Source organism: Ambystoma mexicanum, chromosome 1q (genome assembly GCF_040938575.1).
Source record: "Ambystoma mexicanum isolate Mex_15411 chromosome 1q, UKY_AmexF1_1, whole genome shotgun sequence".
NCBI lineage: Eukaryota > Metazoa > Chordata > Amphibia > Caudata > Ambystomatidae > Ambystoma > Ambystoma mexicanum.
This window is the reverse complement of record NC_090922.1, coordinates 29,476,657-29,501,901: the sequence shown is the minus strand read 5'-3', so window position 1 is coordinate 29,501,901 and position 25,245 is coordinate 29,476,657. Positions and strand designations below refer to the sequence as shown.

Genomic DNA, 25,245 nt, shown 5'->3' with positions numbered 1-25,245 from the left:
CCCTGTGGGCTCCACTTCCTCTTCCAACCGTTCTTCCTCTTCTTGCTCCTGCTGTTCCTCGTTGTCTGGGTACAGTAGAGGGGAGGCCGGCCCTTGACTTGGTCCTGCTTGCTCCTCTTCCCTTGGATGTGGTATCATTGCCTCCAGCCAGTTGGGGCCGTGTTTTGCTGCTGCCAGTCTGGCCATGGCCATAAATGCCTCCAAGTCCATTCTTGCTGGCCACCCCCTTTTGTACCTGCCGCTTCCACGTGGTTTCCTTCCTCTTCCTGCCCCCTCTGCTGCCGCGCTGTTCCCTCTGTTCTGTGCACCCAAGGTGCTTCCTGCTGATGCCAGCTGGCTTGGCTCACGCCCTTGGCTGCGCCGAGTTCTGACGCTTTAGAACGGGTCGCGCTCAGCAAACCCTGTTCGTTCCTGCTGTGCTGTCGAGTTTTTCCTTACAGTGCGGGTCACGCTCAGCGAACCCCGTTCGTTGCTGCCTGATGGGGCGGCGGGTTCCCGTGTCCTGTGCCGCCGTCTTTGACTGATTGGCTATGGGGGCGGCTGTCACCTGTGCCCGCCCCTTCGTTCCTTATCTCTGTTTAGGCAAATTGTAGCAGGGCGACTGGGGCGGGCGTGCCTGGCTTGCAGAGCGGATGTTATTGCCCCTTGGGCAGCCACGCTCCGCTCCCTGATCCGGGGATCCCCTGCCCACCGAGCGCTCACCTTCCTGGTGGAGCCTGGTCCTCTCCGCGCCTCTGTCACGCTGAACACCGCCTCTTCACACCTCTGGTCCCATGGCGAGTGCTGGTACTGCTGGGCTCTGCCTTCGCCTTGCTCTATCCCTTCTCTGTAGCCGGACGCCGCTTCCCTGTAGACAAGCTTTCCCTGCTTCTTTGTCAAAGTCGCCGCCGCTGGCGATCCTCCCCGATCCGGCTTCCTCCTCGATTGGTGTCCGGCAGCTGACGTGAAGCGCGGGCGCCAAGGACCGTGATGCAGAGTCCCGCTGCAGCCGACGTCCTGCTGAAGGCGAAGTCCAGCACGGCGAGGACCCACAACGCGTAGTCAAATGCTGGTGAATTTCTGCACAAAGTCCTCCTCCCACGAAGTCCAAACGAAGTCCAAACAAAGTCCTCTTCTTGGATGGCAGACAGGCGTCCCACTGCCAAGGCTGGATGCTGCCTTCAGTGCGAAACCCACCCGTTATAAAGGGGTAGCCCCTCCCCTTTCCATTGTTGCCATTTGCTGGCTTTCCTGAGTTTTGCTGCACTTCCTTGCAGTCGCCTCCGTTGCGTCCCGAAGAGGGGGAGGGTAGGAGGAGGATACCTCCGAGGTTATCGGGGTGCCTCCTCCATTTTGTGGTTTTGTCGTCAGTACTGTCATGCGTCTAGGCAAAGTGCTGCCTATATTCACGCAACTTTATTTACAAAGGGAAGGCACGATTGGGGACGTTGCTAATCGATGCAAAATGTTAGAGACCTGTACTGGACCATGCGAAGGGAACGTTTTATCGACCCTTGCAGAGAGGTTGAATTGGTTCAATAAATTAAATTAAACATGGTGCTGATGCTACGTGTTACAAAAGGGGACCGATTGCCGATAATCTGAGTATTAGAGCGAACTGATGTTAAGTCACCACTATGAGAGCGTGGAAGTCTCAGGGCTGCAAGTTATTCCCAAAGACAGATGTTATCCACTCGAGGCTCACTATTGTTGGTGGTCTGTTTATGTATCGTGAATGTTCAGCAATTATACATTTTTAGGAACGCCATGTACTTAGACAATAGCCAAATGATCACAACATTGGTGAATTCAGCACACATATAATACAACATTCTAAAGCAAAAAGGAGGTAAACATTGTTTAGAGCACCTTATCAATTTTGATTCCACAGTACACAAATTAACCATATTTTAATGTTGGCCGGTATTAATGTAAAATGCAGCAGGCGATCAAAAGATGTGTTCTGAAATGGAACGGTGCGTTCTGAGTCGATGACCAGAGAATAGACACAAGAGATCCATGCAGGAGGTCTCTCATTCGAAATCTGAAAAGTAGTATGCAAGGGATAAAGGTGTAGATATTAAGAACTATGACAGCATGCCATTATGCATTTGGGAATTATAGGATTCACATTCTCAGTAAAGGATGAACACCTCGTCTCTGCTAAAGGAATCACCACTTGACAGCAATCTCCTCCCATGTGATTCTCCCTCGTGATGCCACCCCCAGGGTAAGAGTCAAGTAGTGGCTGCCTTCCCCTGGCCACATGGGAGGAGATCTTAGGCTGGGGATCACATCTATCAACTAGATATTTGTTCCCTCCAACTTCCTCTCGTTCTTGTAATCCAGTAAATCCCTGCTACCCTTTAATTCTTTTTGGATCTTTTGCCTATGGTATTTCTAGGTTTCCTTAATGTCCAATCCATCTGAAACAAAGCTCAAATTATTCTTAGTCTTTTCTTTTGTTTGAATCTCTATTTTCTCTTGTTAACCGAGACCTGGATCTCCTCTTGTAATACTACTACCCCAGCCTGTTTATGCACTGTGTTCTCTCATACCTTATGCACCTCTGGTCATGGTGGTGGCACTAGTATCCTTTACCACTCCTCATGGACTCTCTTCTGCCCCCCCACCCAATTAATCACGCTTCTCTTACTTTGAAAATAATTTCTCATGTTTTTCAAAACCTCCCCCCTCATTCCACATCATCTACAGATCCCTGTATGGAAGGAAGGGTCCTCAAGGCCCCCCTCCCCTTCATTCTCCCGACGTGCAGACTATGACTCGTCCAGCAGCCACCACTGCACCTGTGGCCTGGGATGCAGGGTGGCTGCGGGTCGACACATGTGACTGCAACACTCAGCCAGCAGCATGGTACCAGACTCCATTTTGTGGTACGCTCAGACTCCATTTTGAACATAATAACTTAGGCCTCACAAACTCAAGCAGGCTGCAGCTCTCCCCTCCTGATCGTGCACAGCGAGCCAGGCACTTCCCTTGCCCTCCTCCCCTCGGCGTCCCTGCTGCAGGCCTGTTCTCACGGGAGACTAGGCGCAAACAAGTTACATGACAAACACCATCTTTCACCTTCTGCAGTCCATCATTGACCCGCAGATGACTGGCCCGAAGCTGGGGTTTGAGAAAAACATGCTATCGCCATAAAACTTGTCCTGTCCCCTCGCAGACCCCACAATTATGGCATATGCTGTGGATAACCCGAACCCTGTTCCCCGTTTGAAGTGCCAGACACGCATACATAGCCCGTGTGCCATCCTGTTTCACCCATACAGTTAATCCCTTTGAAGGGAATATAAATTCACTTCTGTTGTATGCCACGAGACTGATTGTATATATTGAAATAAGGTGATCCTCAGCCATCCCAGATTGCACGCAGAGCCATGAATTTTATGTTTAAGCCTCTCATCACCGAGCAAGTATTATTGGTTGTTACAGACTACACAAAGCAATGTATGATATCAATATATACTTAATGATTTTCTAAAATGTACTGATCTTCTAAAAACGTACGATTCCCAATATATTCAATTAGGATCGCAATATGTATGGTTTATTATGATGTGTGCCAACTGTATAATAAAGTGTCCTTTTTAGCATGTGTATAACGCCCGCCCCAGAGCATTGAAAGCATGCACCCCATATTGCAAGCAAAACTTTGCACACCTCTTAATGTACTAACACATAGACTGGCCTATTTTTACCTCATTCGTATGATTCATGTGTGCCCCCCGCAAAATGCACGAGACATGGCACAACAAGCTGCAGGGCGTTCTCTCCCCTCTCCTGAAGCGCTGCATGCTCAGTCCCCCTCCCTTTCCTCCCCCCCCTGGCCAAGATAAGATGTAAAGCCCTGGTTCTACCAACGATGTGATACTATGAATGTAACCCCTCACCCTCCTCCTGAGCCAACACAAGGTGTTTACCCTCCCAAGCCCCCAGACTCCTCTCATCCCACTGTCTTTTTGATGTAGTGGCCATGCGCCCTCTGACTCGGTAGTATTCCAGTTCACCCCAACCCTGACTGATCACAGTGGCCATATATTCATTCTTGTACTAACATACACTAGATCTAATGAAAGAAAAAGATAGATTTATCCCTGGAACGTGCCCCCTGATAAGCCGGCTGAACCCATGTGGCAGCCCATCTATTGTACAGCATGTCCTATTATGATGAAATACTCACACTTAGAGTTGTGTGTTATTTTACTTGTGCTATTAGAATAACAATGTGCAGGATTTACAGGGCATCATGAATTACAATTAACACAGAATGAGTATGTGTGGCCACAAGGGGAAATGTTAGAATAGTCCAGAGTGCTATCAATCAACCATCATCAGGCCGGAGCTCCACCCCAATGAATCCAGCTGACCTATAAGCATCACCATGACCCCTAAAGGAGCCACACCAATCCTGGAGCTTCACCCCTAAGGATCTTTATGTGCCCTTCTCACTGTCCAATCTCATTGATTCATGTATCCCTTAGCTCCCACGTCATAAGTGATGTGGTTTTATAACAATATGTGAATGGTTGCTGATGTCTGGCAGAGCGCTCTCAGAGTTTGCAGAGTTCTCTGCTTGCCCTATATTGGTTTGGATAAACTTTTACTTTTTGACTTCACCCGCACTTGGTCTTGGTCTCCTTCCCATCTGGGGTTTGTCCATCATTGACTCTCACTGTGGAGTTATAAATGCCTTTTTGGGGGACGCTCACTTTCACCCCCTGACCTTCTTTTAGACGTCTATGATGTTCTTGCATCTATTCTTCCTTCCACTCCTCATTTTCTCTTCTTGGAGGCTTTAAGCTCAACCTTTCATAGCACTTCCTCTTTCTCTCTCTTCCTGATTCTTACCATTTGACCCAGCACCCCACTTCTCCTACTCATACCTCCGGATCATCTCTTGATCTTATTGTTCTTCTACCCCTTCCAGTATTTCTGTATCTCCCTATCCTACCCATCTTTCCAATCTCTTCCTTCTATGCCTCTCTCCTATGCTTTCCTTTCACTCTGCTTCTCCTTCTGTCTCTTCTATCTTTCCTCATTGCAATCTACGATTTAATCCACATCCCTTCTTTTCTGCAAAACCTTTTTCTCTCACTTTTTTAATGACATCTCCCTGCTTTCATCTGATCAAGCTGTCACTTCTCTCCACTCCGCTCTACCCTCCACATTTGACTCTTTTTCCTTCACAAACTTCCTCTACGTCCTGAAACACCCACAGCCTTGGCCAAATCCTCCTTTGATATCCCTGTGGGCTGCTCTCTGCAGCGCGGATGCCGCTGGAAGAAGTCCTAATCCACCTTTGACCTCACTAATCTTTCTTCTCTTCATTCCTCCTATGATCATTAAATATTGGCTGCGAAGCAGCGTTATTTCTCTGATCTTACCATCTCCTTGTCACATCACCCTCGTCATCTCTTCTAACTTCTAAATAATATTCTCTCTCCTCGGCCCCTGATCCTTCCTTATCCATCCCCCACTGTCTTTCTCTGACTTTGACGACTTAACCTCAAAGTTTTCAACCTCCTCGCACTCTTTCTCCCTGTACACATCTCTATCAAATTCATACAGCACTGGACTCCTAGCTCGGCTCCCCCCACTGCCTCCGCCCCCGAGCCCCTTCCTTCCTTCCGTTATTCCTTGCATCTATCCCGACATTATTCCTTATCTCACCGGTCTTCAGAATATCTTGCTTACCACCTATTGTTTACTGTCCCCCTTTAAACATGAAACTGTAATACCTATTCTCAAAAAGCCCACTCTCAACACTACTGTGCCGGGACACTTCTGACCTATTTCTCTTCTCCCTTTCCTTTCCAAACTACTCGAGCGTGCAGTCTACTCACAGGTTTCCTCTTACCTCAATGTTCATTCTCTCCATCCTTCTATTCAATCTGGCTTTCAGCCCTCTCGCTCTACGAAGACTGCTCTTCTCCATATTGCTAATTCGTTCCTTTGTGTGTGCCATATTAAACAGTCCTCTATGCTCATATTTCTGTTTCCGTTTGCATTCTTCAACACTGTTAATCATTCAATCCTTTCATCTTAACTGTCCTGTCTGGTTTGGGCCTCAAGTAGTCTCAATCCTACCTGCTGGATCGTCACTACTCTATGTCTTGGGCTGGTACGATTTCCTCACCACGTCCCTTACTCCACGTAGTACCTTAAGGCTCTGTTCTTGGCCCTTTATTGTTCTTTCTTTACACCATTCCTTTATCTGACCTCATTGCATCTTATAACCTACCATGCCACAGTCACCCACCACTCTGTATTATGCTCTTCACAAAAACTCCTTTCTCTCAACTCCCCTAACATCACAATAACACTGCAGTAGCACTTCCACTCCTTAGCCGATCTATCACCTTCTCCAGAAAAAGCCTCTTCCCTTCACAGCTCCTTCCTCCCTCCTGCTGGTCGCTTGGTCTTTCACCTCTGATCTCACCCGGACAGCCTGTATCCTGAGGGAGATCTTGTATCCGCCTCCTACTGCCTGGATTGGGCCTCTGTCCCTTAATAATCCAGCCCTATATTTCCATTCTGGACATGTCAAACAATTGAAAAGTCATAAGCAGTGAATTAAGCTCGCCAACCTTTCGTGCACGGGTCCACCGCAGAACAATGACAGCTTGGAAAGGTAATGGTGCGAGTTCATGTTCTGGGGACTTCTTCCAGTTGCATAGGAGGCAAGTATAATGGGAGTTTCTCCCCCTTGGTCCCTGGTGGTTATGGGATTGTTCAAGTCTTTTCGGGCTTGGCACTCTTCCCTGGTAGAAACACGCAGTGATCCTACTGGCCGTGTTTGAACACTGCTTCTCCTTTTGGCTTTCTCTCTCTCCGCGCTAGAGCTCATCAGCGTCACAGGACCAAATAGGAGGTCTGGCTTCCTTTTCTTGTTGTTAGGCTCTGTGCTATGAATTGCTGCTGCTTTCGGGTAACAATAGCAGTTCTGTCTTTTCTGCACTGGTGTACGGCACAGAGTCAAGATTCATGCTGAAATGCTCCAGCTTTGTTTTAAGGCTGGAATGATATGTCTCTGCAAGAAATAGAAAAACACTGGCAAGTATTTGATATTGGAGGCATGACTGGAGGCAGCAGTGTACCGCCAAGAAACATGGCGGCAGAAGGTGCGGTGGAGGATTCATAAATTGTGGACCTCTCGACTCTGTGTGGTACCCTTGGATCCCGATTGGTAATCATTACACTGTGTAATATTGTCTAGGGGTCAAGCAAAAATCTCCCGAACAACTACACTATCTTCCTGGTACTTCATTGGAGGACCATGCATTGGTGTTTCATGGGCTGGGAGATGGCAGGAGGCAGGGTAAATCAAACTGTACAGTGATGTATGCGAGGTTTATAATGAATCATAACTCCAGACCACTCTTTTCCCATCCATTAAATCCATCTGCCATGCCATTAACAGGAAAACTATTTCCTATATACAAATTAGGCTTGATTCCACCCTAAAACTGGCAAGCCAGCCCAACTGCTAGGTCACATCCCATCAGCATGAGACCACACATAACCCTACAGATGTCCTAATTGGCTGTCATCAGTGCAGTGTGGTTTGCGTCTCTAGGCACAACATGCTCAGAACCCATATCTGGGCGTACACACACCTAGCTGTGTAGGTCCATTTCCTATGCCCAATCATGAATGATTTCATGGGTTTTGCAAAATTGCAACATGCACACAGATATTGTACATTGACTGAATTTGAAGGTGTGCATGGAGTAATTAATAGAGGTAGGGAAAGTTCAAATTTTTCTTTAAAATGTTCCCTTTTTTCAATGCAAAGGGTGGAATAGGAGCATCCTTAACACTTTGTTGGATTAGTGTCCAGAATTTCTTTATGATCTTTTTATCATTCAGGGTATTTGGGCTGAATGTGGACAAACAAACTAACCTGTTTTCTGTGCTATGTCTTGGTCTGGGAGTTAGTGTGTTTTATCGAGGTGTGTATCACACTCTCTTATCTGATCTGTTTATGAAAGATTTTGGGTATCCCTGTTAAAGTAGTCCCATCTAATTACAAGGCCTGAATTTTGTAATATTTGTATGCAACTATAGTTATATCCAACCCGCAGATATTGACCACATGGAAGATTAGCCGTGAGCAAGTATGGGTGAAAACCTCTGTGATGCAGTCAAGTTTCCATCTGTGCACTTTCTGTACGATCACAGAGTAGAAAAACCGTCCTGGTGCTTAATCAAAATGTCTAGAAAGTTGATCTTTGAGTTGCTTTGGTCTCTAGTGAATCGAATGTTATTGCACTTATTTAGACATTCAAAGACATCAGCAAGTTGACTTGCTGCCCCTGTCCAAATTCGTAAATTATCATCAATGCAGCGTTTCCACACTGAGATGTGTTCTTTGTATGGATTTATGTCAGAAAAATGAATTTGCTTTCAAAGTAAGCCATATATAGGAGGGCTAGGCAGGGACAAAGGCCGCTCCCATTGCTGTACCCTTTATTGGTTGTAAAACTGGCCATTACATTCAAAATAATTATCTTCAAGTGCAATGATCATGGCCTGTAAATTGAAAGGGCCTGAACCTCTAGTTGGGGATCTGCGTTGAATAGAAATTCATTGACTCATTCAATAGCTTCCTGTTGAAGAATATTGGTATACAATGCGTGTATATCCATCGTAACCAAAATGTGTACGCTTGGATTAAAAAGGTAAGTTATTGATAAATGGGGGTAGTGTCTTGCAAATATGTTGCCGTCTTTTGAATCATTGTTTTCAAATATAAGTTTACAAATGTACTTCGGGGTTCCATGATTGAACTACATCCAGATACTATTGGTCCCGCCAGTGTTTTTTGGGCATCTTTCTGCATTTTAGGAAGGGTGTAAAATGTTGGTATTTGTGGTTTCTCAAAATTCAAATATTTATTCTTTTCATGGCTTATCCATTCCCATTCTAACATTCTCAGAGTAAAATCTTCTATGTGGGATTGAATATTTTTTTGGGGATCTTGTAGTGATTTTCATTTCTTAAAAGTTCAAACACCATGCTATCTTATTGTACCTTAGTCATAATAATAATGCCACCGCCTTTTGTCCGCTGATTTTATTACTAGATCTGGGTGATTCTTAAGTGATTTTAAGGGCCAATGTTCCTTATTTGAAAGGCTATTCGATTAATATTTAGGATTATCCCTCAGTCTACTGATCTTGCTCAATGCATTTTTTTAAATGTAATAATCTCTGTAGATATCATATTGTCAAGGGGAGTGAAGGTTGATCTTTTTTCCAAAGGGGCTAGGTTAGACAGTAGGGGATACCAATCTCTAGTGTTGTGGGTGATTTTGGGTGCCAGGGAAGTCTGGGCTAGGGTGGAGTAAGCCCTGTTGAGTGTGGGACCAGCTAGAAGAAACCCTTTAGTAACATCATACAGCAGCCAAAACTACCTCCCAGCTGCATCTCAAAGAAGTATGAGTTTCTTCGAGTCATCTATGACAATTAGGTGAAGGTTTGTTTCTCCTATCTTTGACCTGATCTGAGAGCAACTTTGAGGCTTGCCCTCAAGTTTGTCTCTGCATGCTCAAGGGGAATTATCTATCAACTATCCAGAAAATAAGGGAAGGGCTATAAAAACCAGTGAGAGTCAGTCTTCAATGAGAGGTGTTTGAGTGAGGTTGGTGGAGGTAGACCAAGAGACTAGAGGAGTGTGGAGCAGGTGAAGATGTGATTGGGGAAGAGTGCTGGGGTGATTGGAGAGTGAAAGTAAAAAGTTGGGATTGAGAGCGGGGGTGTGTGTGCTAGAGAGAGTGAGTGAGTGGAGGAGTGAGGCGTAGAGTAGAGACACAAGGAGGAGAAATCAGGAGGGAAGGGAAGAGTGGAGAAGGGGAGAGAGAGAAGGAGTGAAACCCAGAGGCAGAGTGGGGAGGAGGAGAAGTGGAGGGAAGAGTGACAATAAGAACTGAAAGGCCATCAGTAGAGATGAAGGCCACCACAAGTCGATCAGGGTACCACTGCTTATGTTACCAAGAAAATCCCAGAGAGTAGGACAGATTGGGCTACAGCCTTTAGGCCTCCACAAAGTAGGGCAAGCTTACAAAGTAGGAGAACCCTATCTATGGCGTACCAACACTATACTATCCATTTTGGGAGTAGTGAGTCCGGGTTAGGGAGGTGGGAACACCCTCCAATTTTAAGGTCAAGTGTACAGACACTACTCCTAGACTTGGAGCACCATATTTGTATGTTTTACCCGAAGAAAAACAAAAATGTTATTCATTTTATCACATGGTTTGTTGATGACCCTGTCACAGCGTGCATACATGGGCTGTGCTCACTGATCCCAGCACATTATTAGATGGAGAGTTCAGGAAACCGAAGACACATGGCAGTCAAAAACTTGTTTTCGTAGGTCCTAGGTTCACTTATGGAGCCGCCTCAGCAGAGAGGTCCATGTTGGGAGGAAGCAATGGGGACCACTGCCAACAAAGGATAGTGGAGGTGTGGAGGGCTGGTCCACTTGGTAATGCGGGATTATTCCTTTGGCAGAATGGGTCTTGGATCAGGAGGATAAAGGGAATGGACCCGCTGCAGGGTTTGCCTCATGGTCTGAGTTCATGCTTGGGAACTCTTACATTAGAAAACATTCCTAGCAGAATCCACAATCTGAAATGTAATCCACTGTGGTGTAGTGGCCCCCATAAGAGGGGAAGTCATCATACCAGGAGTCTTATTTTCCTGGCTCATGTCAGGTGATACAAATCAGGGATTAGACAAGCGGCAGAGGAGACCGAGTAATTGTAATTGGTTATTTATAACACACCTAATACCCATTCTAAGCATGGACCAGGGGATCGAACCTGTGTTGCTCCGTGCCATCTTGCTTCCAAGGCGAGGGCGATGCTCCTTGGCTATCATACTGAGACCTCCCAAGTGGGAGAGGGAGAGTCCTGGTGGAGCTAGACTGCTGAGGAACACTGGGAAGCCGTGAGGAGAGCAAGAAATCAGACAGCTGGCAAGGCACCTGATGCCAGATAGAGAGCCTGTAAGCAGCAGCAAAGATGAAACCAGCATAATCAGGTGCTTTGAAATGGGCCATCACTGGCTGTTATCGAGATGTAGAGAAGACCTACCAAAGCTGGAAAGACAAAGAACTTGCAGAATGGTCTTGGACTGAGTTGTGAGCACATGTGGCTACAAGAAAATACAGAGAGATTGTGGCAAGCAATTCCAAGAGTGGAGAGAGTTTTGCAGATGCCAGCTGATGGAGAACCAAATAGAAAAGGCCAAAGGTATGAGACGAGACAAAAAACGGGTAGGTGGACATGACTAATAAAGGGAGTCTGGGAAGCAGCCAGGTAAAGTGATTGGTACGAGAAGTCCTGAACGTTGAAACTTTGAGCAAAAGTGCTAAACATCAGTTAAGAAAGTGATTGTTGGAAAAGGCAGTGAATCCTGAATCTTGGCTATACAATCCCTAGTGCAAGTTAAGAAAGCACTGAATTCTGGAACGTGGATGCAAAGTTCCTAGTGCCCATTGAGAACAAGACAAACAGGTGGTGCTCAATATTTCAAATCGAGGCAATGATCCCTCTGTCAATTAAGAAGGTGATTGTTGGGAAAGAGGTAGATTCCTTTAATTTGGAGGCAAAGTGCCTAGTGCCAGTTAAGAAAATAACTGAACTCAGAGGTGTTGAACCCTGGGACACAGGGGAAAAATGTCTTTTGCACATTGAAAAAGAGATACAAGTGAGAAGAAATGATGAACATTGGAGAGTACATGTAAAGTTCCCAGCTCCATCTGACAGGCAGAATGGAAAATCATTCAATCCTGGAATTAGGAGGCAAAGATCCTAGTACCACATGAAAAAAAGACTGTACATAACAATAATGAATCCTGGGACTTGGGATACACATTCCCAATACCAAAGGAAAATCAGTGCACTGAGATGAGATTAAACACATTAAGTCATAATCTTGACTGTAAGGACAAGCACTGTGGTTAAAAAAACGACAGCTTGGATCATGTGTCAATCATTGCAAAACAAATCTTTTATGAATTCTAATCAATGTCTTAAGTTTCCAATTTAAGAATTTGACGCTCCAGGGGGTTCAGGAACATGCCTGTTTTTCTTTTTAATAACTATTGATTTTTTCATTTTTTTTTTTAGCAAAGAAGAATTCAGCACAAACCTGCCCAATAAGTCACAACAAACCCAGAAGCATCCTAACATGTTTAGGCAGCTCTCGTGTGTGGCCCAGCAGTGCAACAACAGGGGACGGAGCTACCTGTACACCAGCAACTGCCTCAATCAGGTCGAACACCTGCTCACAAAAGGAGTGAATTTGGGGGCAGGACCAGGCTAGATGCATAAAATTAGCTGGAGAAATACCACACCGCAGACACGAGTTCGGCGATTCAGCAAAGAACCTATGGATATTCACTAGGTTAGGTCACTACTTTTTGTGTCTACATACAGCAGTATTTCCACTGATCTTCAGAAAGTGAGATTCCCAGTGCCTCCACCCGAGAGTCCCCAGCCCTCCCTGTGGACCTGTCAATTAATGTAGAGTATAGCCTGGTAATCAGCCTGGACCAGATTCTCATGCTAATCATCCCATGAAATACCAGGGCCACCGGGGGCTCCTGACGAAAGTTGGCAAACCTGTCTTTTAACCCAATTTGCAGCCTTAAATAAATAAAGATGTCCAGCACTGTCACCTCCACATTGGCCTTAAATTCTTCCAGTGTCCGGAACTGCCCACTGGGGAAGAGGTTCCGCGAGCAGATCATCCCCAACCTGTCCATACTTTCAACAAAGACCTTTTCACCAGTGAAAAGTATCCCCGGCACATGCTTAATGGGAAGAAGTGGAGAATATAGCAAGTCCCCCCCCCCCTCTTGACTTGCCCTCAATTCGCCTCCAGGCACTGTACGACAGTTCGACCATATTATGCGCTCTGCTGACCTGCTGCGGTGAGGTAAGAACCACTGCCCTAAGGAGCGATGATACTACCATTGCTCTCTCAATTTGCACATGAGACTGGTCCAGCTTTGAATCAAACCTGTGGGGCAGGAAGGATGCTTGCGTGCCGTCCAATAGGCTTCATGTCAGGAAGGGCAAGCCCACCCTCTCAAGGGGGGCAGTCAATTTCTCCCAGCACACTCAACCCAGTTTCCCCAGCCATATAAATGTCTTTAAAGCTGATTTTAGTGATTTCATTTTGCAGGGAACAATATGGGCACATTCAGGAACGTATACAGGAATCTGGGTAAGACTACCAATTTTGAATAAGGAAATACAGCCGAAAAGGGACAGAGGTAAATTCCTCCACCTCTCAAGCAGCGACTCTGTATGCGCCAGTTTCACCTCATAGTTCTACTGGTAAAGTAATTCGGGTGATCTACCCACCATTACCCCGAGATGGTGGGTTTGGTCAGGATGCCATTGAAAGTCAAACTCATCCTGAAACCTCATAGCTCCGTCGATCAGGGGGAAAAAGGACCGATTTGGTGGGGTTGATATGAAGACCCGAGAAATGATCAAAACTTAAAACATCCCTCATAGGTTCGCAGCAGGGTCCTTAATGAAAAGGATTAAACCATCTGCATAAAGCGAAATCATAAACCTGTGCGAAAACGGTTGAACCACCCTCTCTAAGTGTCTAGACCGAACCATTTCCACCAGGGGCTCCACTGCAAGTGCAAACATCAGGGGGGACAAAGGACAGCCTTGCTGCGTCCCTCTCAATTCAAATGGCGGCGCAGAGCCTACCGTTTACCCTGAGACGTGGCACAGGGCCTGTACACAGTAAAGAAACCATTCTTCTAAAATTCTCCCCCATCCCCTTACCCCTCAGCGCTGTAAAGAGAAACGGCCACTCAACCGAGTCAAACGCCTTCTCGTTGTCCAGAAGGGCTGCGGCTACCGAAATCTGACGATCCAGAACCGAGAGGAGGCCAAAAAATCTGTGGAGCCCATAGGACCTCCGAGAATAAAACCTGCCTGATCGTCCAGGAGACTCTGTGCCATTATCAGGGCAAGTCTATTGGCCAGGGCCCTAGCTAAGATTTTATCAAGGTTAATTAGGGAGATCAGGCGATAACATGAACAATTTTCGGTGTCTTTCCCTGGCTTTAGCAGAAGAGCCACCACAGCCTCACACATTGAGCATGGCAGCTCCCCGTCCTGCAATGCCTGTTGGTATATGCAGACTTGCATAGGCCTTGTAAAAATCATCTGAAAGCCCATCCGGACCTGCAGCCTTCCCCGCAGGTAGCGACTTAATTGCCTTGTGGATCTCCTGTTCTGTTAACAGCTTTCCCAACCATCTCCGGTTCCGGAGGCACCTCAAGACCTTCCTCTTTTCTTCTGCCTTCGCTCCCCCTCCCCCCTGCTGATCTGTTCTCTCTTGGCACCGTGCACCTGGCCACCCTCTGTCTTTTGGGACCAGGTACCTGCTATCCTGTCACCCTCCCGCACTGCCTCTGGGCCACCCCTTGCACTGGGGTCTGTATCTGTACCCATACAGCCCCCCCTTTTTCTTCCTGCACTTATCGGACCTACCCTGTCTGCTGGCTTAAACCTAGCACTTGCAAATTGTTGGCTGCATTACCACTGTTTGTTGCCCTTATTATTTATTTATTGTTATTTATCTGTTTCTCCTCTGCTTCGCACTTTCCACCTCTCCCCCCTTCCATGCACTTTTCCCCTCCCCCCTCTCCCATGCACTTGCGCGTTCTCAATGTCACTGGGCCTAAGATGTAAGATGGGATGTAAGATCGCTGTTTTGTTCTCCCCTGTTCCGCTCCCTTGCCTTGTCGCACTCTGAAAAACTTGTGTACGGGCGCGATAGAAATAAAATATCAAATCAATCAATCAATCAATTCCTGTGCCAGCCAAGAGAGACCAACCTGGTCCAGATATTCAGCTAGCATGCCCCGATTCACAGTGGACCTGTAATAGTCCACAACCACCCCCATGATCGCTTCTTCCGTCTGCGAGAGCCTCCCAGCTTGGTCGGCGACCCCAGCAATGTGAGACAGAGTTTTCTACCTTAATTAGACGTGCCAATGTAATCCTGCTCCCGATTCTATGGCCTGCAACCATGTCTCACTGGCAGCCAGTTTGGTTCGAATAGTCCTTGAAATTCCAGCTTCCCTGGCTATACACAAACCCTTTATTACACACTTGAAAGCCTCCCACAATGTGGAATAGGAAGATACTGAGCATTCATTCTCCTGGAAGAACCGAAGAGTGCCCTCCCTGAACTCTTCATGAAACACTGTCTTGCAGGCTTTCATTTTTAAAATGCCAGCTTCTGCCCCCTGCCACTTCTCAGGGACTAAGAGGTTTGCAACCACCGGGGCATCGTCAGAAAGTGTGTGCTAGAATATTATATTCCAAAAACCAACCTGACCCATTAGTGAAAGCCAGAATAAAATCGAGCCTGGAAGCTGAGCCATGACCAGAGGATCTAAACGTGTACCCCCTTTCTGTGATGTGACGAGCTCACCATAAAGCCACCATATATCCACCAAGCCTTCATTGGCGCAAATCTGCAGCAGCTTACCTGTGGCTTTAGGCACCCCCTGCTATGATTCCCCAATCTATCTAGCGAGTTACACATGACAGCATTAAAGTCCCCGAGCCCAACACACTATGCTCACAAGGTGTTTCCTAAAATGATGTTATATAAATTCTAAGGTCTCGATTGTGTCTGTATTAGGGCCATTGTTATTCACAAATGTAAAGCTTCTCGCTTCTACGAGTCCCGTGAGAATCATGGTGCAGTGAAACCCTACTGTGTTCCTGATAAGAATGCAAACACCACGAGAGTACCTGGAGTACAAAGAGAAGTACCTGTGGCAGCCGCAAGGCTTGGTGAATGTGGTCTCACTGGTGGGCGAGAGATGAGTCTCCTGAAGGAGAGCGATTTCCACCCATTGTCTTTGCATATACAGGACCCGTCTTCCCTTCAAGGGGCAGTTCAGCCCTCTGACATTCCATGTCATATACAGAACCCCCTTATCAACCATACTCCTTCTGCGAATGAATTCAAGCCTTGAATGGGCAAATAATCAGTGTGTCCCTGCAGGTTCTTAGATTGAACCATATCACGTAACACCCAAAGAGAGGGGCTGTGACTCCAGAACCATGCCAACCCCAGCTCAGCACATCACTGCTGTTCTCAGCAAAGCCCTCCCGCCATATGGCCTTCTGGAGTAACTAGGGGCAAGAAAATGTACGGGCTGTTAAAACCAAACCAACCCCTCCCAAGTTGTCAACACAGACTCCCCAGTTCCCCCCACCCAACCACCACTAACCCCAACCTGCCAGTAATGCCCCCTCAACCCTCAAATCCAATCATAAGCCATAGCATGGGAGCCTCTCGAAGCTTAGCCACCCAAACCTGCCTTAGCCATTGTTAAAGACCCTGATGGTTGATCACCCCACAGAAATTTAATATAAAGCAGCCATACTGTAGAGCCACTGCAGATCCATAGTGTGACTCTGGGTCGCTCGACCATGCCTGCTCCTTTGCGAACTGGCACCATCATCAGTTAGGCCCAGGAGGTTGCTCGCCGCCTCTGGAGTTTGAAAGAACAGGGCTTTATCATTGTGACAGGAGCGCAGAAAACAACATGGTGGCTTGAGTCGTTTATATATCTGAGTCTTTTCCTTACTTCGAGGAAGGTTTCTGCGACGCCTGTACCTTTTTGGAAAAATCAGGGAAAAGCCAGATCTGAACACTGTGATAGTTGAGGAAGCCCAGTTCTCCTGACCGTCGTAAAGCATGGTCCCTATCGCAGTAATTAAGGAGTCTAGCGGTGATTGGCCTAGGCGGTGCGCCCGGCACTGAGGGACGACCCCCGCCAGAATGTGATGCACTCTCTCGACCACGAAGGCAGAGGAAAAACCAGACTCTCCAAGTGCTTCCCTTCAGCAGCGCCTCCACAATGTGTTGCACGGGCCCTCTATCCGCAGCCTATGGCACTCCGATTATCCTGAGATTATTTCGGCAGGACCTAGATTCCAGTTCATCCTGCTTTTCCTGGAGTTCCCTGACCGTCTTCTGTTGCTGGACCACCTCCCTAAATGTTGCAGAGGATTTAGAGCCTCCACCGTAGAGAGACGTAGTTCCGCTTCATCCAGCCTGTCTCCATGCCTGTTGAGCCGGACCGGCATATGGTCAACATTACAGGTAAGTGTATCCATCTTGTTATCCAAGGAAGTGATACCACTTTGTAGCTGGGTCACAATGCATTTAATGTCTCCGAGTGTGTCCGGCGAGGTTTCCATCCTCTGCTCAGCCATCTCTTCAGCGTCCTGAGCTCCCCATGTTGCAGTCTTCGATTGCGATGGGCTACCATATGGAAGCTTGGGCTGCGTTTTCTCGTGCTTCCCCATTTTGGTCCTGATAACTATGCGAATGAGGCACACCAAGACTGTACAAGGACCGAAAATCAGTCTGCAGACTCTCCTATGTAGTTATTGCGGGAACTATCCTCAGTGCTCCGGGTTTACCAGCAGACCTTCAACTCAAGACCCTCATCCGCTGTTGCAGCAGCCTCTCTGTTCCTGCAGAGCCACTCAGATCTCTAGTGCACACTCCAATGAATCAGGGATCACTTATTTCCTGGCGCTGAGCGCCGATCCGTTGCTGTAAAGTAACACAAGACAAGCACCATCCTCCGGAACGTATGCTCTTCAGTCCTATGTTGCCGAGCACTATGCCTCTTCAGAAGAATGCCCAGTGGGTGTCTTCAGCCCCAAGTGCTCTGCAAGTATATCAGCAGACCCACCTCATGTTGCCGAACTCACTTGCACACTTGTCTGAGGTTGAGACATCATGGGTGCAGGCAACACAGTGCTGGGATCCCGGCGTGCCTCATTAATACTGGGGTGGTTCCCGTCTTTCGGGTTCACACTAGTGTGCCGGGAATAGGCTCTGATGCTCCCCCCCCCCACCGCAGTCCCACAGATCACAAAGTCTTCAGGTGCAAAGAGCGGTTCCTCCTGGCCTTGATTACCAAGTGCACAATCCTCTCAGAGTGCAGCCCGCTAGCCCTGGACGCATGTGGCCGCCGCTCAGAACAGATTGTTTCAGTCTGTTTCACCAAAGCTGCGAGCCTGGAGAGCGTACCCCACTGTGCTTGCTATCGCTGCTCCGCTTTGCACTGTCAAGCACTGCGATCTATGGCAGTACCAACATTTGTCACCTCCCACTGCCAGCTGGTTTCACAGCGTGCTTCACACCGGCAGCATCCACTGAACTTCTCACACTGCACCGGAGCGGTTCGAGTCAACCACTTCAAGCTTATAGTCTGGGGGAGGGAAATCACGATGCTCACTCCCACTTGACTTCCCCAGCTCCTGGCCAAAGAGAGAGCACTGCAGCGCAGATCCACCACTGCACTCCTCCTGGGCCGCAGCAACTCCGCTCCTGCAGGCCTCGTTGCCAATCTATGGCGATCGCCATTAACCAGCTCTTCTCATTCAAAAACCAGCCCGGCATCTGACCCTAGACACCTCCAGCGCTGCAGCCAGGGATGTTTGGGGCAAATCAACCTCGGAAGAAAAGGATTTTGGATGGATATACAGCAGGTTACCGGGAGCTCACATAAGAGCTCCCATCTTGGCGCTGTTCTCGAGCGCCTCCTGGGGATATACCTGTTAACTGGATTTTTAAAATGTACGCTGGATTGCAGGTGGGTTGGTGTTCAGACGTAGGTCAATTGCCTCATTTAGCTTAGTTTAAACAGCCATAAAGCAGTGTTTTCTATTTGTCCCTGCTCACTGTGCTCAGAGAGGCACAGATTCACCTCACTGATGAGGCCCAACAAGGCTGAAATACGTATATGGGGTTGCTGGTGGTACTCTTGTTCAGAGAGGAATTGCCATAGCATTTCGGTGCTTGGCTGCCCATGTGGGTGGGACAAAGACTGATATGCAAATGGATATTTCCCATCTGTGAAAGGTACAGTGAGCAAAAAGCGTGTGCTGCAAACTCTCATCTCAGAACAGGTTATCATGCCATGTTCTTTCTGGAGAGGAGCGCCTGCTACCTTTTTTGAAATATTTTCTATCTGTCCTGCCTTTTGCCACAGTCATACTTGCCATTTTGTGAGTTATGGGAGACACTGAATGCATTATTTTCTTGGACAACGTTTTTGCGTGCAGTACTCAAACCTCTGCATAGGCAGGAAGAAACGTTTAAAAACTGCTAAGAGGCAACTTAGTAATTATTACTGCTGATCTGTATTTTCCTAATAAAGCTTTTTCTTTATGTATCAAGATTCAATGAGATCTATTCTAAATGTGTGTCAGGTTTGACCAAAGCCCCAGCTTTTCATTATGTCTTTATCAGATTTAACAGTAGAAAACGTACTGCTCTAGAGAAAATACTCAACCAAAAACAGTGGCTGAACTTGATCTATAAGTAAGTCATAAGCACCCGTTCCACTATGGCTATTAGCACACCGTTTTTTCAATCCCGAAACCCGGGGTGCTGATAGCAATGTTTTTTGTATGAATGAATGGGATGCCTCATGGCCTCCCATTCATTCGTACAAAGAACAGACTCAAGATGGCCATCATGGAGCTGGAAGACAGGGGTCCAAGCGTAGTCCTTCTTCCATTTCCATGTTGGCCAGCAGGAAGAGGGAGCGACAGCAGCACCAAGGGAATCGGATAATCGGGAGGTACGGTAAATGAAGGGGAACGGACGATGGGAGGAAGATGGCAGGGCGGGCAAAGCAACTGCGCGGTTGTCCGGAATGCAGATTTGGATTGTGGGATTCAGCCCACAATCCACACAACCTGATAGGTTGTTCCCTCCGCTTGGGTGCTAATGTTTGTGTCAAGTTTGGTGATGTCATGTTATGTTATAGAAACTGATTCACCTGCAGCTGCGTCCAACTGACAGTGGGGCAAGACTAGAAAGCACAGGAGAAAAGCTGGAATTTATGGTGGCAATCTTAATAACATCTCAATGAGTAGAAACACACTATCAGATCCAATTATTCAAACATAGATCATATTGAGAGAATGGACAAAAGCTCTTAAGAAAGTTTGCATATAATAAATGTGAACATTATTACATATTTAAGGGCAGCCCGCCCCCTTTAAAAGCGACTCCATCTTGAAAGGCCTCTACTCAAACAAAAGGAAGTTTATTAATTTCAAATCAGTTCAACACAAAACTACCTGCAGCAGATTGCATACTATCCAGTGCCAACCACACATAGGGTTTATAATATATATTTATAATAGGGTTTAGCTCTGCTGCACGGCTGCTCAGAAGCTCCTATTTGCCAAATTGAGACAAAGAGCAGACATGACTAATATTTTACTTTTGAATATGGACAAGTGTTCCTCTGACAAACTAGGACATTACAGGAAAAAAGAATTAAGAAAGGTCTGTCATTTAAAAGGGAAGTCCAAAAACAATGTGTTTGTTTTTGGTCTGTAGTCTATTTGCTCAGTGACATTGTCATGCCCCCTTAACCTGCTCTTGGAGAAAATACAACCATTTAGAAACATGTGATTCTTGGGGCATGATGCTGATGTGGTTATGACACTAGTATATATGGGCATGCTGGAGCATGACATGAGGTAATATGTGAAATGGTAAAACTGAATACAAACTTTCAATATGTCATGGATAACTGCAAGTGCAGTATACCAGAATTCAAGATTTCAAATTGTGGTAGTCCCGAGCATCTTGATGATCAAAGATAAAACAAACGATAAAAAAACAGAAGAGATTGAGGGGAAACAGGCATTTATAAATTGGGTACATTATGGAAGTGGCAACATTCTCTTTTACATAATACAACACAAAATACTGATTATGGTAATATTGCTTTGCAACAATCTTTGAACATTGTGATCCACTTAATTATTCATACCTCTTTATGATTGTTTTTCATTTCTTCTTGTTTGAGATCTGTGGATGAGGACAAGCTAGAAAATGACGACCCCCTGCTGAAAGTATCAGCAGAAAGCTGGGGTGACCGACACAGTGACTGAAATTATATTAGCAGAAGAAAAAAACATGAAATGGATAAATGAGTGCACTGCACATTGTCATCATGTTCTTGTTGCTGTTTAGTACATATGTATGTGGCATGACTTATTACCTCAGAAGTGCCAGGTCTCCTTTCAACTTTTATGTGGTTACTTTCCATTATGGACACAATCTAGAGGCATAAAAAAAGAAAAGAAAAATGATTGATATGTAACCGTGTTTTCCCAGCATTGTTACCTATAAGATAGATTTATTTAGGTGGATTGTTGACAGTTGCTTGTTCTTAATTCTTCAACAGGATAATTCTGGCTAAAACCATATTGTAAGCACTTGATGATATTTTAACAGCTTTCCTCTAGTGTAGAGGAACATGTCTCACCCGTATAATGTCAAATGGTGCACTACATCTTGAAAGAGTGGAAAACGGGGTGAAGGGGCAGGTAATGGTTTTCAACCTGAAACTAACTATTGAAATATAACTTTGCTACAGACTGCAACAACAAAATTCAATGAATGTAAAATTAACTGTTGTGAAATGTTCTTTCTATAGATTCTCCTCCAACAGAGTACTCATCTTGATAGGTATCCTCCAGTGCAAGTTGTTCACTGAAACTTTCACCAAGGGGCCTGCTGTAGCCTGATGCCAATCACCTCTGACAATCTGCTTTCTTGATCCCAGACATGATGTCATCTCGCTATAAATGGAGCACACTATGCCCCATTACCTCAGTTCTCCCTTTTCCCACCTGTACTCAACAGCTGGGGCAACCTCTATGTAGGGAGAATGTTGAAGCAGGAACAGGCTGCAAATACTGCTATAAAATCAATCTTTTTGACTGCTATACTCTACCCCATTGAAGTGGTTTGCTCATAGATTGTCAAACTAGAATGTTCCCTGGACTGCCCTTTTCTCAGAACATCTCCCAAATCTGGTGCTCTACTGTGAGTTAACAATGGGTTTTTGTCCTGAAATCTTGGTTCCCCATTGATTCAATCACCTCTTGTGGCTCTTGCTGGAACTAAGGTCAGTCGTCGTCCTCTTCCAAACAGACTCCCTGAATTCATTGTCCCCTCTCAAGACATTGCAAGTGTCTTGGATTCTCCTTCTCTGGAAATTTACTGCACAGACTCTTGAGACCATCTCTTCTCTGTGGACTATAACAAATCAATTTTTATTCACTCCTTTTGGATTGTCTCAGTTGAACCTTTGGAAGTGAATAGTTTTCATCCCAGGGTTGTCATTTGTTAAGCCAGAATTCCCATTTTGGGTATTCTATGGCTACTTTCATGGTGCCCCTCAAGGTTTTGCTCTTCCCTCCCTGTCTTTTTTACTTCTTTCATCTCTTTTTGGTGGCCAGAGGGACTTCTCCTGAAGTCACCCTGCATTATGTCCCTGTTTACTTTATATAAGAGAAGGTAAACTAAGGTGACCATTACTAGTGATGCCTCTCAGGCTCCCCATTTGTGTGGTAGGTTGACTTAAAATTGAGTCTGAGGTACTTACCTGCCCTTGGAAATTTCTCCTGGATCACCTAGTGATTCAGTGAGCTCTGGACCAAGTTTGTTAATTTTGCAATTGCCTGTGATTTTATAAACATTTTAAAATAATCCCTTTAATTTCTGCTATTTTAAATGTACTTGAAACACTAACTACATCTTGTGAAATGGTTCCATCCCCTGTGTGGATTTAAAGTATGATTATATGTGACTGCATTAATACTGTTTTAATGCCCAAGAGGTCTAAATTAATGGCGAGTAGCGTTTTAGGCCTTAGTGATTTCTAACCTATTGTTTTCTGTTGGATTACATAGTGGGTTTTCCCTTATTTATCCTATACCCTGCCATATGTGCTAGATGCTCACAATCTAGGCCTAGGACTTTCCACATATACAAGGGTTCGGTCTTTATTGGCCTGCCCAATTAAGTGCAGTGCCCTAAGGTACTTACCTGCTTGTTGGTTGTATGGGCCCCTGGCTCTATCCATACCCTGGTAGAGGGCCCACATATAGACACTGGGGTTAGGAGAGTTGTTGTATAGGCATTACTGTGTTCATAATATGCTGGTATCGTCTTAATACATTATATCAATACCCAAAGTACGTATTTGAACTGATAGTTTTATGTGTAACTTTATTAAATTATATATTTTTCAGTATATCAGAGTAGTGTATTTTCTAGAGACGTGTGTGAACTAAATGTACCTCTGTGGCGACCTACTACCCCCCCTATTTGAAAGTTATGCCTTCTAAATCAATCAATAAATTAATAACTTTATTTCGGCCTTAGGGTCATGAAAGTACATCATGTCACATACAAATCAAAAACAATAACAAATTAAACATTCCATCCTTGCAGTGAATGGATCATGTACCGTGCCCATATGGCTGGCTTGTGTCCCAGGTGGAACACACTTCCTTCACCTTGGTAATAAAAGCCAACTGTCACCCTGCTTACCAAAGTGAACTGGCCCAAGGGAGCTTGTCCCCTGGCCTTTTCCCCAAGGGGGCTAAATCTGCACCTGCGAGCACAGGACAACACTGGCTTGTTGCGGCATAGGCGTCCATGAGCCACTCAGGATGGGCTTAGCTTCGACCGCAGTTTTAACTGGGGTTGACATCAGCTGATTAAGTCCAGTACGCTTCTTCCCATACGTGGGTCCCTGAAGTCCAGTCATGGACGGTCTACCCCTGATAGGGCAACCTAGTGCACCTTAAAATGTTCTCCCTCGTTATAAATAAGCAGCCCCAGAGAGCCCGAAACCACTGAGCACATGTACTTCAGACTCATTATAATGTTGGTTTAATTCTGTTGCAGATGAACACACCAAGATTTCATCTGTGAACACAGAGGCTCAGGACGACGATTTGCAGGGCCTGACCAAGTGGGCACACCAGAAATGTGGGCACCTTGGAGAAAAAGCTACTCACAGGTGGGCACAAGGTCGAGGGATCAATATCCCTTTAGAGGTAGTGAAAACAGTTATTTTACGATGTCCAGTGTGTCAACATCAACGACATAGACCCATCCCTCATACAGTCCAGGGCACCAAGCGAAGAGGCGAATTTACCACGTCAAATTTGGCAGATCGATTATATTGGTCCTATGCCCCTCAGCAAAGGCTGCCAATATGCATGTACCATTGTGGATACTTTTTTTCAGGATATCTGAATTGTGTTGCCAAGCAAAAGAGCTACACAATTGAACACCATTAAGTTGTTAGACCAGATTATATTGCACTATGGAGTGCCCTTGCAAATTCAGAGTGACAATGGCACACATTTCAAAGGCAAGCTAATTCAGGCGTATTGTCAAGAGACCAATATTGAATGGCTCTACCACGTCCCGTACGATCCCCAAGGGGTGGCCCTAATTGAGAAACTTAATGGACTGCTGAAAGATCAATTGCGCAAGTCAGCGAATGGGAGCCTGGTAGGCTGGCGAGGGCGTGTATTTGATCCGGTCAAGGTATTGAATAATCGCCCAGCGGCTGAGTGCGAGATTCCCTTGACACGCCTGTTGACGCCTACTGTGCAGATGCAACGTCATTTAGCTACAGGAACGTTGGTATACTGGTAGGTTACGCCAGGTGCCTTAGCGCCTTACCAAGCAACTCCAGAGTCTGCAGGAGAAGATTTGCATGCGAAGAGAGAAATTAGATTAGAACCCAGAGGTATAATAGTCATTGAGACTGGGATTGGATCACAAATCCCTCAGAACATATGAGATAGATTGCCCATAGATCTGGATTACCATTGAAGGGCATCCAAGTACTGGGAGGAGTGATAAATGCTAACTATCGAGGAAAAATCAAAGTCATTTTAATGAACAGTGGAGAACAGATCTTGCCTATCCATGTAGGAGACAGGATAGCCCAACTGATGTCAAACCTGTCAAACTGTCCATGATCAAAAAAGGATAGCCCCTGTAGGGGAGGATTGGTCCAAAAGACCCCCCTCCCCTGCATCTTCTCTCCCGGTGAGGCCCATGGTCCCCTCCCTACCACCAGGGCCCAGGTGGTGGATGGGTCACTGGCCGAAGACATTGACCAAACCTGCTGAATTTAGCTAGGCCTCGGAAACCATTTTGTCTAATAAAGATGGTTTGAGCCCTGTGCACCGCAGCACGGCCCCCACCTTTGGAGAGTTTCAATTATTCCTGTGGCCACAGCACTCTGGCAGATCCGCTGAGAGCCCGTTCCCACGAACAAGACGGACATGAGCTAGTGTTAGATACCAACACTGTAACA

The 25,245-nt window shown here is 46.1% G+C and overlaps 1 protein-coding gene across 3 annotated transcripts in view; it reads right to left on the bottom strand.

Annotated features, from left to right (window-relative positions):
• The window catches only part of ANKRD27 (ankyrin repeat domain 27), a 1,511,294-nt gene that overhangs the window by 480,880 nt on the left and 1,005,169 nt on the right, over window positions 1-25,245 (bottom strand). For all 3 annotated transcript variants that reach the window (XM_069635449.1, XM_069635447.1, XM_069635448.1), the window contains 2 exons: window positions 21,112-21,171; window positions 20,881-20,997 (listed from right to left, as the gene is read on the bottom strand). In XM_069635449.1, the coding sequence (XP_069491550.1) occupies window positions 20,881-20,997; window positions 21,112-21,171 (177 nt within the window). The remainder of the gene's footprint in view (window positions 1-20,880; window positions 20,998-21,111; window positions 21,172-25,245) is intronic.